At 36.7% G+C, this 13,938-nt stretch overlaps 1 protein-coding gene across 15 annotated transcripts in view; it reads right to left on the bottom strand.

Moving 5' to 3' along the window:
* CLASP2 (cytoplasmic linker associated protein 2) overlaps window positions 1-13,938 on the bottom strand; it is a 180,249-nt gene that overhangs the window by 132,330 nt on the left and 33,981 nt on the right. The window contains exon 1 of one of the 15 annotated variants that reach the window (XM_055079805.1): window positions 8,699-8,822. The exons of the other annotated variants lie outside the window; for them this stretch is intronic. Coding sequence (XP_054935780.1) covers window positions 8,699-8,714 — 16 coding nt within the window. The 5' untranslated portion in view covers window positions 8,715-8,822. Of the gene's footprint in view, window positions 1-8,698; window positions 8,823-13,938 lie in introns of those variants that run through there. 15 annotated transcript variants of the gene reach the window in all.

Here is a 13,938-nt window from a genome sequence, read left to right as displayed (position 1 = left end):
TACAGAGTGAAGTAAGTCAGAAAGAGAAAAGCAAATACCATATGCTAACACATATATATGGAATCTTAAAAAAAAAATGGTCATGAAGAACCACAGGCAAGACGGGAATAAAGACACAGACCTACTAGAGAATGGACTTGAGGATACGGGGAGGGTGAAGGGTAAGCTGGGACAAAGTGAGAGAATGGCATGGAAATATATACACTACCAAATGTAAAATAGATAGCTGGTGGGAAGCAGCCGCATAGCACAGGAAGATCAGCTTGGTACTTTGTGACCACCTAGAGGGGTGAGATAGGGAGGGTGGGAGGGAGGGAGACACAAGAGGGAAGAGATATGGGGACATATATATATGTATAACTGATTCACTTTGTTATAAAGCAGAAACCAACACACCATTGTAAAGCAATTATACTCCAATAAAGATGTTAAAAAAAAACAAAACTCAGTAGGCTCACACTGGTAGTACTCCCAAGCAACAGCAAAAGCAAATGCAAACTTTTCCTGGAAGAAATTCTCTGGCCTCACATTATTTGCACAAATAATTTTCCAAAGATCACTTGGCATGACAGGAAACAAGACACCATGAGCAAGAATAAACAGAAAGAAATAGACAATAGGAACAGATCCTAGAATTATCAAGGTCCTAGAATTCCGAACTCAAATTTTACAATTATTAAGCACAGGCTATAAAACACCTCTACTTGGAAGCTCTTACTAGGCAAGCCTGAAAATAACTCAGGGATAAGAAAGTTATTTTCAAAGTGACACAGATTTTTTTTTTAAAACAACCAAACAGAACTTCTAAAAATACAATAACTGAAATTTAAATTCAGTAGGCAGGCATAACAGTAGATTTTAGACACAGCTCAAGGGATCATTAGTGAACTAGAAGATAAATCAGAAAAAAAATCACCTAGGATACATATAGTAGGTGCTTCAATATTAATTGAATAAACAAAAAAAAAAGATCAAGGGACTTCCCTGGCGGTCCAGCGGTTAAGACTCCACACTTCCAATGCAGGGGGTGCAGGTTTGATCCCTGGTCAGGGAACAAGATCCCACATGCCACGTGGCGTGGCCAAAAAAAAAAAAAAAAGGATCAAATACAAAAAGTAACCTATAAATCATGATTATGTTGACACCTCTCTTCTCACTCCAATGTTTCAAAATGACAATACTATGGTTTGGTGCAGAAACTGAAAAGGATGAACATCTTAATAAGTACTAGAGGACATAAACTAATAAAGTGAGCAGGCTGCAGTGGTTATGTGTATGACGGAAAAGAAAGAAAAAAGGAGGACAGGAGCTGATAAGAGTAGGAGAAAGAGATGAAGATGGAGAAGGAGTTAATGGCGGAGGATAAGACTGGGAAGAAGAGATGGTGATGGAAGGAGGAGGTAGAAATAAAGGAGAAGAAGGAAGAAATGGAAATAGAGGATGAAGAAATGGAGCAGGAGAAAGGAGGAATGGGATAAGAAAAGGATGGAAGGGACAGGCAAAAATTGAGGGGGCGGGAGGGAAAGAAGCCCAAGTAGGATAAGGCTTTACCTTTTGTTCCCTTCATATAACACTTGGAAACTGCCCTCAGCAAACACTGAGGTATTACAGGCCCACAATCCCATACCTGCATACCTGAAAGCCAAAAAACTCTTAAAGTCCACCTTTACTTGTTTTGTCTTTTTAAATTCATTTGGTGGCAAAATCTGAACTGATTTGAACTCAGTTTATAGCAAAACATGATGTGAACTGACAAGAGACCATTTATTATGTGTATTTTACTCATTGTGAATTTGTATACATTTAACTGCAAAAATATTAATATGTTCGATTACAAGGTATAGCCTCAGACCCATCTGGAGTTGTTATACAATGTATGGTGTATGGCCATATTACTTTTCTAAAATCTGACATATTCTGAATTCCAAAACACAACTGGTCCCCACGGTTTCTGATATAAAATAGTAAATTCATATTACCATAATCAAGTCCCTTCCCTTTTTCCTTTTTCCCTTCAAACAAAAGCCATATATTTAAACATTCCACTTCACTTTTATGGGTACATGTATTTGAAAACTTGAAACTTCTGCTTCTGAATTCATACAAAATATGAAAAACTGCTCCATCTTACATGGCAAACAAAAGAGCAAGCCAAAACTTTATACCATTTCTCAAGAAAAAAAAAAAAAAGAATTCATTTGGTATTTTCTTCAGTGAACCAACCAGTTCAGTAAGAACCCAAGTCACAGATTTTCATGCAAAATATATACTCTTTCATATTAAGTAGTTTCTTATACCAAAGTTCCGCTTTTCACTTGAAGCTATATCCTTCCTAATTCTAATTAAAACAATTGCGTAAAAGGGCTTTGGATTTCTAAACTGTTTTATACACTTGCATATCCAGCAATGACCATGGTCATAGCTAAATTAGCAACTGAGACTAGGAAACAATAATCCCTGTAAGCTATTGTACCATAGGTGTCTCAGAAAACTCAAAAACATTTTAGTTGCCCACTCTTCACTCGGCTTTTACAATAGGATACTCTCCTTGGCTTTCCTCTGACCCCACAAGTCCCTTTAGCTCAGTATCTTCCTCCTTTACTCAACCACTAAATGTTGAACATCCTCCTTCTCTCCAAACACACTTTCTAAATGGCTTCATCCATTCTCAACATCTTAAAATATCTTCTATATATGCTGGCAACTCTCAAATGTTTTTTTCTTCAACAAATAAATGGCAAGTGGAGAAAAAAAGAAAGAGATGAACAGAGGCTTAAGAGATATATCAACTAACTGCAATGGTGAGCCTTGTTTGAATCCTAATTCACTGTCAAAAGATATTTATGAAACAATCGAGGAAATGTGAACACTGAACATTTGATACTATGGGTTAATTTTTTTAGATGTGAAAATGGTACTGTGTCTCTTAAAAAGATGTTTTACTTTATTTTATATATGAGTAGGAGTGCATGTTCATATGTACACACAAACACATTCCAGTCCAGCAGGATAGTAGGGCTGGGGCAGATAGGTAGGGATACAGATGAATAAAGATTGGCTATGTATCGATAATTTCTTGAAGCTGGATAATGGGTGGTAAGGAAGGTCTGTCATAATATATTCTCTATTTCGGGGTATGTTTGAAATTTTTCCTTAAAAATTTATGGTAAGGGCTTCCCTGGTGGCGCAGTGGTTGAGAGTCCACCTGCTGATGCAGGGGACATGGGTTCGTGCCCCGGTCCGGGAAGATCCCACATGCCGCGGAGCGGCTGGGCCCGTGAGCCATGGCTGCTGAGCCTGCGCGTCCGGAGCCTGTGCTCCGCAATGGGAGAGGCCACAACAGTGAGAGCCCCGTGTACCGCAAAAAAAAAAGAAAAGAAAAAAAAAAAAAATTTACGGTAATTTGAACACTTTTACTCTCTTGCCCAAAACCCTGCAATGGAACCCCCCGAAATGATAAGCAACATCATAAGAGCAAAGAAAATGAAGCAAGGCAGAGAGTATGTGAAATCAGCACCTAAAGATAGCAATAATTTCTTATAAGATGCAAATAAAAAGGATGGAAGGCTTTTGAAGAATACCATAGCAAAGCTGCAACTTAGAATTCTCAGAAGCAGAATGAAACAGCAGAGAGAACTGATCTACCTTGTAGAATGACAGAAGTGACAGTTTCTAAGCCAGCAAGTACAGAGCTGATTAGCATGGAACAACTGAAAACCTATGGAATGATTTCATCATTAAGCTCTTCCCATCCCCAACTCATGAAGCTCAGTATTTTACACACAGGTGTGCACGTGCATTCTGTAAAAATGGAACCACCGGAAAAGGAAAAAGACAGTTTTTAGAACCATTTAAACTTTTGTTTGCCAAAATTAAAATTTAATAGAAGAACTGGATAAGAAAGTCAAGGAAATCTCCCAGAACACAGATTAAAAGAGAAAAGCATAAACGTAAGAGAGAATACAAAACATAAAAGACAGAGTGAATTAACCTAGAAGGTTCAATATCTGACTAATAATAATTCCATAAGGAGAAACTAAAACTAATGAAGGGGAGAAACTTATCAAAAAAAAAAAAAAAAAGATTTCCCAGGGCTAAAGAGAATCACAAGCTTTCAGAAGTAAAATAATCAAATAGTAAAAACTAAGAATGTCTTCAATTTAAACTAAAATGAAAAAATTCAGTAAAGTGATTAGAAACTGAAAATCAAAGTGCTTCAAAATAAAATAATCACCAGATTTTTAAAATATAAATTTATTTATTTATTTGGCTGTGTTGGGTCTTCGTTGCTGCGCATGGGCTTTCTTTAGTGAGGTGAGCTGGGGCTACTCTTCGCTGTGGTGCGTGGGCTTCTCATCGCAGTGGCTTCTCTTGCTGTGGAGCACGGGCTCTAGGTGCACAGGCTTCAGCAGTTGTGGCACGCGGGCTCAGTAGTTGTGGCTCACGGGCTCTAGGGCGCAGGCTCAGGAGTTGTGGCACATGGGCTTAGTTGCTCTGCGGCATGTGGGATCTTCCCGGACCAGGGCTCGAACCCGTGTCCCCTGCATTGGCAGGCAGATTCTTAACCACTGCGCCACCAGGGTAGGCCCTAATCACCAGATTTTAATATTCACATGAAGATACTGTGTTCAACAGCACAGTTAATCTTAAATAGTTAACTATTTTATTAAAAATAAAGTTTATTCCATACAAAGTTTAAGAGAGGCCAAGAAATTTGATAAACTCTCTTAAAATTTCTAGGTAGATATTAACTCACTAGTTAAAAAATATTTGAAGACTTTTACCCTCCTCTTTAAAGGGGCCTTTAAAAATTTAAGACCTTCAATAGTGCAGTGAAGTAAAAAGCTAAACACAATTTAAACCGTTATTTGCTATTAATAAAAGTAAATAACAACATATTTCATGATAACCATAATATCAAACTAAACAATAAATGAGCCTCATAATAAGGCTTATTTAGAACCTTTACAAAATGTAGTCATTTCAGGTAGTTAAAACTTCGTGACAGCTACAGCTTGGTTATAACAGCTGTCAAGAACATCTACTATACATTCTACATGTATACAAAGAAAAGATGTATATCTTTTCTTGAAGATTCAGGTTCATTAGCAACATCATGTTTGAGGATAACTTGCTACTGATGTCCAACACTTTGCACCCAGATGGGTAAATGCGTCTGTATCAAGAAGATTTTCAATCTTAGTTCCCACTACTTATCTGCCTTTACTGCTGCTGAATGCCCATTTTTTTCTCCCTTGTAATTTACTTTTTCTCCTCATAGACTTTTTTTCCCTTACTGCTCCTAGAAGAAAAGCTTGGCCTTTTGGCCAGTAAGTTAAAGGGCTGCTTTCTTTCAGTGACTTAAATTATCCAATCCTAGTATATCACATAGAATATTCAAGGGTTTCGAAGAACAGAGATCCATTCAACATTAATTTCTTGCTATTGTTCCCTATCCCCCAAACCAGTAGTTATATGTCAGTTTGGAGTGGTCCCAAAAGGCTTACCTCTAGAACGCCAAGGTTATATCATCGCTTGTGAGGATTTTTTAAGAGATTCAGCGTTTGGAATAATAGATTGTGTTGAAATGTTTAAAGTTTAGAAACAGTCTAATTGCAACAAAACCTTATTTCTTTCCAGCCACTCTGCAGCATAACAAAAAAAGGCCAAATTCCTCTCGTGAGCTTTTGAGGCAGATTTCAGGGCTCAGCGCCACATAATAATCCTACAGGTTTTTAACTCTATCTGGTTTGACTGCCCAGAACTACTCCACAGTCATCTGACTGCCTGGTTTTATATTCTTAGGTGAGGATAAAGACAACTATACAGAAAGGCACCTGAAAGCCACCCCCAGCAACTCTTCAATTGATAGTCATGACAGTGCTTCACAAATCTGAGTTTGTCTAGAAATAAAACTGTTAATAAATAAAATCTTTCATATGGCCTTGAAGTTAAGCTTATATATTTAACAGATAACAGATTAATACCCAGAACATACAGAGCAACTATATGTAAACAAAAAAGTCAAAACCAGAAAGTTGGCTAAAGATGCCAGAAAGCAATCCACAAAAAAGAAAATACAAACAACCAAATGTATGAAGATGATCAACCTTATTAGAAAGAAGAGATGTTTTTTAAAAGGGTGAGATATTTTTCACCCATCTGATAGGTACATTTTAAAAAGATTAATAATAATGAGAACTCAAAAGAATGCAAGATAGAAGGCACCGTTGGTGGGAATGTAAGTGGTAAAGCCTCTTTGGCAGGAAATTAGAGATACCTAACACAATTTGAAATGAATAAAAACTTTGATCCAGAAATTCAACTTCCAATTATTTTTAAAAATGTGCACACACACATGATTTGTACAAAGACGTTTATTTCAGAATCATTTAGAAAAGTTATATGTGATTAAGCAATTTGAAATTCCACAAAGAAATGGTTATGATATATCCATACTATGGAATACTGTGCAACAGTTCAAACAAATAAAACAGTTACACATGATGGCATAAAAAAAGATCACTATGCGATATTGAGTAGACATAGTAAATGGCAAAAATATGTTAAGAATGATACCATTTATGTAAACATGGTCAAAACCAAAATAATTTATTTTGATACTTAATATGTATATAAGGCAGAGTAAAAGGTATAAAAAGACAAATTCCAAACTAATAAAAGTGTTCATCTCTGCTTATCCCTGGCCTTGGGGCTAGGAGGTGGTTCTGAGAGGATTTTTGCTTTATCTGCTTTGTTTGAATTTTTAAAAAGAGAAGATATTTGTGTATTAAAGAATAAAAAACAAAATAGGTTAGGAATAACATAATCCATTTGTTGTATGTGTTCACATGATACTAGTATGATGTATGTGTATTACATGAGAGAGACTAATAGAGGAGTATATATGAAACTGTTAAGAACTATAAATCCCAAGATAACTTGTTACTACTGTTTAGGTGTTTAATTTTTTTTTGTTGTTGTTTTTTTGTTGTTTTTTTTTGTTTGTTTTTTTTGGGTGTTTAATTTTTTAATAAAGATGTATTACTTTATCAATAAAAATCCAATAAAAGTATTTCCATTTTAAAGAAGAGAATATGCAAGGTTACCCTCTGAGCTTTATGAGGTTGTTAATTTGATTTTTTAAAAATCAGTGCTTTCCTAAACAGTCTGAATGTATTCAGTATTACTTGAAAAAAGAAAAATTAAATAAATATAAATTGATAGCCATTGAACTTATAATGCTTAAAAAAGAAATAAAATCTGGATACAACCCAAATCAAATGCAATATTTAGAGTTGCTTGTAAATTAAGGTTTAGAAATAACAATCAAACAAACAAACTTGGCAATGCCATTAAGTATATGAGAACTTAATTTGTTAACTTTGATGGCTTTTGCCTTAAAAATTGGAAGTTTATATTGTTATTTATTTCTATAAGGACATATAAAACATTTATGTAAATTCTTGGGATAAACTATAACAATATGCAAAACCAGATTTAGTATCATATTTCCATTAACATGTGTATAAAAGTTTAAATGACTGTTTACCAATATCATCCTTTTGAAGTTTGCACCCTATTCCTCATTGTCCCAAGGGGACAAACTCCTTAGAGAGAAGTCATTATACAGTCATAAAAGGAGCCTGAAACTGTTAGAGTTAAAACTCCCAAATACAGACCAGTCTTCCTAAAGAACGTAGTGAAAAATACCCAAAACATTTTTGAAGTAACCTCAAATTCCCCTTCGTACACATCTCTGGTGTTGATGTAATTATAAAGTATACCTCTAAGCATCTTAACAAAATGTTTAATAATGAAAAAAAATGCTCAAGTATTAAGTGTTATGAAGGACAATACTGAATGCACATTTGAGGCTCCAGATTTGATTCTGGTTTGCTTTGTGCCTGGATCTGGGACTTACAATCTCAACAAGCCTTGGTTTTCCAATCTGTGAAATGGAAATACCAAAATACTCTGTACGCTTCACAGTTATTTGTACCTTAGGAGTTAATGTACAATAAGTATACTCAAGTGCTTTGGAAAACTATACAGCACTATATATGTTTTTAAAATTATTCTTATCACAATAAAACACTGGCAAAATCAATTTTTGATCAAATTATACCTGTATAGAATTTGTAAAAGACTAAATATTTTCTAGAGAACTATTTACTAGGGACACTGACAAATCACAAGCATATCAACTGAAAACAGTGCCCATGGCAAGCCATTTTGCTTCTTTATATACTTTATCACCACAGAATTCTACTTGTTGTCAAATACAACAGGAAAGATATCAAACTAGCTAACTAAACCTTCCTGCCAAATCTGTCATCCTTCCAAAGGCCATGTTCTCTCTTCAAAGCTTTTACATTATTCCATGTTTCCTCCAACATCCCTTTATATCCACCACCAAAGACAGAGGGTTTGCTTGGGTTGCAAGATAAACTGTCATCTTGTATTTGCCAGATCCCATACAGACATATCAAGTAGAAAAAGATACCAAATGACAAGTACGCACACACGTGCACACATGAACATACGAGTGTGTGTGTGTATACACACACACACATACACACACACAAAGTGTCCTTCGTTCTTTAGGGAGAAATATATTTCTTATACAGCAAATGACTGTCACTTTAAAAGGAAGTGTATAGCACAAGCAAAAAAAAGAAAAATAAATCTTACTCACCATCTCCCATAGCCATTCAGATGGTCCAGGGAGCTCTCTCAAACCAACAGGTCAAACAGCACAGCAAATAAATGCAGGTCGGTGCCTGCGCCACTGGGCTCGGCCTGCAGCCTGCAGACACCCTGCAGACACCCGGAGCTCTGTGTGACCCAGGCCGCTGCAGCTCTGCACCGCAATAGCCAACAGCTGCTACTCCACTTCAAAATAAAAGTCTGGGGTCTTCCTGAAAGCCCTCGTCTATTTAGCAAAGCCTAGCAGAGCATGATCAAGATTATTCTTTAACTGCACATATGAGGTTAGATATACGTTACCGTGTTTCTCCTTGTGCTGGCTGCCTGAAATTTAATGTCAGAAAAGCTCTGGGAGCCAATAAATGCCATCCCACTGGGGGACTTTTAATGCAATCATCAAAACACAAGGCATGTGTTCAGCAATCATTTTCTGCTTCCCTAAAGATATCCATGTAATCAGTAGCAATCACATGATCTGATGAATTAACTGATCTGTGCCTTTTTAAAAGGTTTTCATCCTTTTGCCATTACCTTTTAATATTTACAACAGAAGACTGCTAGAAGTGCACAAACAGGAAGAGCCCAGTTTCCATGATTAACTGCTCTCATTATGCAGGAAGCATTTCTGGCTGCCGTAAACAAATCACGTCAAAGGCAGCCCATCAAAGGCTGCTCTGTATGCAGACGGCAGGGCCACACGGAACAAAGCTTGCTTCTGGTGGAGGAGACAGAACCTGGCCAGTGCGCAGCTGCAGGGACACGGAGCACCCTTCATCCAAGCTGCACAACCATCAGCACATTGTCAAGCTCCAAGAAGGCCCTGGAGCTCATGGTCACAAACAGATACATTTTAAAATCAACCTAAGAAAAGGGCTGCTTTGCTTTTCACCAAAGGGTATGTTATAAACTAGACTGCAAGTTACCTCATTACCTCTTTTGCCAAATATCAAGGTAATTTCAAAGCCTAATTTCTGTGGTTTAGTTTATTGCCAGCCTTCTAAAACAATGCTTTTTCCTAGCAACTGTTTTCAGAGAGAAGCTGGGAAATATTTTACAATGATTACATGCCAAGACTGCATTAGGTCCTACACACACTTGACAAATCAGAATTACGTAGTTTTTTCAGTGAAAAAGAAAAAGACTTGCAGTCACAGCCACCAACACGTCCGTGTTTGTATCTCAGTTAGCATAGGAGCCTGTCTAGAAAACACCAGACCCTGCCATAATCACAGGGGGGCCTGCAACTTTCAGTCTTTTCCTTCCTACAGGGCTGGTGTTGCCTTCTTTCAGCCATGATTTGATTAATTTTAAATCCAGTTTCCTTCTAATAGCAGAGCTAATTCCACTGCACTTAAGGATTCTGCCTAACTTACTCTGTAATACAAAAATTAAAGTCAGGTTTGAAAAATCCTCGACAAAAAAAAAAAAATGCCATGCATTTCTCACTATTCCCAAATTAAACGACACGCTCAAATCTCTGATAACAGAATTTACTTTGTGTTCTTGAGTGTGCTGAACTAATGCTCTAGAAAATCAAGTCAAAGAGTTCAATCAAAACTTAAAAGCGGGGGCTTCCCTGGTGGCGCAGTGGTTGACAGTCTGCCTGCCGATGCAGGGGACACGGGTTTGTGCCCCGGTCCGGGAAGATCCCACATGCCGCGGAGCGGCTGGGCTCGTGAGCCATGGCCGCTGAGACTGTGCGTCTGGAGGCTGTGCTCCACAACGGGAGAGACCACAACAGTGAGAGGCCCTCGTAACACACACACAAAAAAACCAACAACAACTTAAAAGCGTAGATATGGCAATCATGAAAGAAATCAGAGACAAAAGCATGAGATGTAAAGTTATGTATCAAGACATGCGTAAGGGGAGAAGAGGCAGAAGGAAGAGGAAATAAAGAAACAGACAATTTTTCCAAACAATAAATGTATGTCAGATAGTGTTGGGCCATGTGACTCTCACTTACCACATGCCTCTCCAGCCTAAAACCCTTCCTACTCCCAGAAGTCTACCAAACTCTTCCCAAGGCCTATAAGACCCTCATATAATGGTTCCTGCTTACTTTTCCAATTTCTCTCATACACGGTCTCCCTTCCAACAGAGCCCTAGCCTCACTAGGCTCCAGTCAGCCCTGGCCTTCCTTCCTTTCTTCAAATATATTAAGACCTTTTCCACCTCTCAGCCTTTATGGTCACATTTTCTCTGCCCAAAGCATTTTTCCTACCATGTATCCAATCACTAGCTCATTTTCCTTTATCAAGTCTCAATTCAAGTATGTCAACTCTGAGACACGCTTGCCCCACTACTCTATCTAAAGCGGCATCACAGAGTTACTTCACATCTCCATACCCTATTTACTTCACTTAATGACTGTGTAGATAACTTTTAACTGCAGTGGCTCTTAAAAAGTTATACCACCTTTACGACAAATCCTCTGGGCTTTTGTTTGTTTGTTTTTGTCTGTATTTAGTAAAATGATTTTTTCATCCCCAAACACCCTCAATGAATATATTATAAGAAGTGTGATATTTCATTATTTTGGTTTCAGGCAAAGACACACTAAAAATTTTTACTTACCATAATAGTTTCTAGTCACAGAATATAAGATGAAACAAATCCGAATAGAATGCCATGTTTGGGTGAACTCACAATAATTTGCTTTACATATGTATACCAAGTGAGAGAGAAAAGAGGTGGTATCTTTAATAGCTCTTCAATCTGTTGTATGCATGAACTATTTCCACAGGTTTCCATGATGAGCCTTTATTTTGTCCTAAATGTTTTCCTGGTCTATAACTTTATTTTCAAATTTTAGTTTGAGTGCACAATAACAATGAGCCAACAGGGACTGAAAATTATGTGGGGAAAAGTTGTGCAAAAATAAAAAAGGAGTCGAATAAACCTTCATTACATTATTTTAGGTATAAACTATTTATTTGCCTTCAAATTGATAGTTATAAAAATTTGTTTTCAGTGCTCAGTTGATGTATTTTTCTACCTGTGAAAATTATTCAAGCATCTTGGGTTGGGATGAAACATAACATAATGTTAGTTAGGAAAAATTAAGAAATAACTTTTTCATTTAATGGCTTTTCACTTAGCAGCAAGGATTTTAAGGAATAATTTAAGTTAATTTCATTAAATAAAGAGTAGTTGTATTTCTTCCATTACCAACTGTAATCACTCTGGATATCCATTTGTTTACTTGTTTATGATCTATCTCTCTCACTAGAATGTAGGCTCCTCGAGGCAAAAACTTTAACTGTCTTCTTCACTGTTGTGACATAATCCGTCTACATTTTAAGAAGACCACTCTCACTTCTGGGTAGAAAATAGATTCCAGGGCTCAAACATGGAACAGAAATCTATTGCAGTGATGCAGGTTAAAAGCTAAAGCAGACTTAGAGTAGGGTTTTAGCAGTGGAGATGGAAAAAAATAAGCAAATTTGGCATATATTAGAATTTCAGAGGCAAAAATTACTAGTTAGAATGGGAGATCAATGCTAACTAATTCTAATCAGGAAATTTCCTAGCCTGAGCTGATGGTGGTGCCACTGACGGAAATGGGTAAACTGGGGGAAGAACAGTTTTGAGGGAAAGGAAGAGACAACAGGCTTTAACTTTTGGACCTGTTAAGCCTGAGATGTCTCTTAGATATCCAAATGGAAATGTCGTCAAGGCCACAGGCTCCCAGATCTAGAGCACAGAGAGATAAATGAGGGCTAGAACTACATATTTAGGAGTCATCAGCAAATAGTTATCATTTGAAGCTTTGGGGCTGGATTAAATCACTGAAAGAGAATAAAGACAAGGGGAAAAAGAGGCTTGGGCCCTGGGACCTACCAACATGATAAATGGGCTTTCTAGTCTCATCCCTTATTAACAGAGCCATTAAAGTATTTTTCAATGACAGCTTAATACTGTCATCAAAATCATCATGACCAATTTTTACACACCAATAAGTATATTATAGATTTTAACGTTCACATTTGACTATACTTGCAATATTCAGATTATAATCTCCAAAACAGAAAGGTTTCTGAAAACTCTCTCCAAGAGAAATAAATGCCAGATACTAACCCCAAACATCCCTGTTTGTGGAGAGATAATGAAAAGAAAAAGAAATGGGAGCTAAAAGAATAGGAAACAAAAAAATCTTCTATTTTGAAGGTAACAGAAATAACCTCACAAAATACAAGAAGGACAATACTTTCAAAATAAACCATATCCAAATAATATCTTAAATTTTCAGTACGCATTATACTTTTCTTCATAGGGCTGTAACCACATAGTTTGGAATACATAAATGAGTATGTAGTGTAAATGATATGAAAACACACAAGTCTTAATTCAAGAAATTTTAACAATTCTCCATCTTCTTGCTGTTTCTGGTTTCTATGGAAATGGACAGTGGTAACGGCTGGAAAAATAAGGACAAGGTACTTAAAACACCTTCTATTTAGAGAAGAGGAGTGAGAAACAGCTGGCAATCAGGGTGAGGATTGGTAATGCTGAAGTTAATTTATGCTTCTGTAACTAAGTTTAGATTAGGGTAGACACAATCTTTTTAACACTAAGTTCTCTCACTCCATCTGCCTTCCTGCAATACAACAAGGCTTGGTCTTGGTTTATCCAGCAAAAGAGAACCAAATTATATTAGTAACTAGCTTTCCTATTATTTGACTATAACAACTCATACACCAAATTTTTTCTCCAACATCATGCACATTACTAAGCTAAGCATACTATCTTTAATATGAACCTACTTCCCCAGGTAGAAAAACCACCTATCTTTGGAAATAGAATATATTCTTCACATATATGGTTAATTAATACTTAAGGATTGAAGGTAAATGCTACCCAATAAGACCAAACACAATTTAGCAACCTTACAAAAAGAAGAGCAACCACAAAATCAAATAAATGCCAGATACCAACTCCAAACCTCCTTGAATTCCAATTTGGTCTCATTCTAATTAAGAAGCCAAAAATGATTACACTGGTGAAGTTCCTATGGCTGTGTCTCTTCACTAGTATGATCACTGATACTCTACACATAGGTGTAACAGAGTAATCAACCCTACAATTTCTACTAAAAGCATCTAACTAAAACAATTACTCTGGGATCATAGGCAAAACATTCTCTGACATAAATCGTACCAGTGTTTTCTTAGGTCAGTCTCCCAAAGCAATAGAAATAAAAACAAAAATAAACAAATGGGACCTAAT

The sequence above is a fragment of the Physeter macrocephalus genome, chromosome 18 (assembly GCF_002837175.3).
Source record: "Physeter macrocephalus isolate SW-GA chromosome 18, ASM283717v5, whole genome shotgun sequence".
Lineage (NCBI taxonomy): Eukaryota > Metazoa > Chordata > Mammalia > Artiodactyla > Physeteridae > Physeter > Physeter macrocephalus.
Note: the sequence above shows the minus strand (reverse complement) of the source record. Positions and strands in the feature narration are given on the sequence as shown.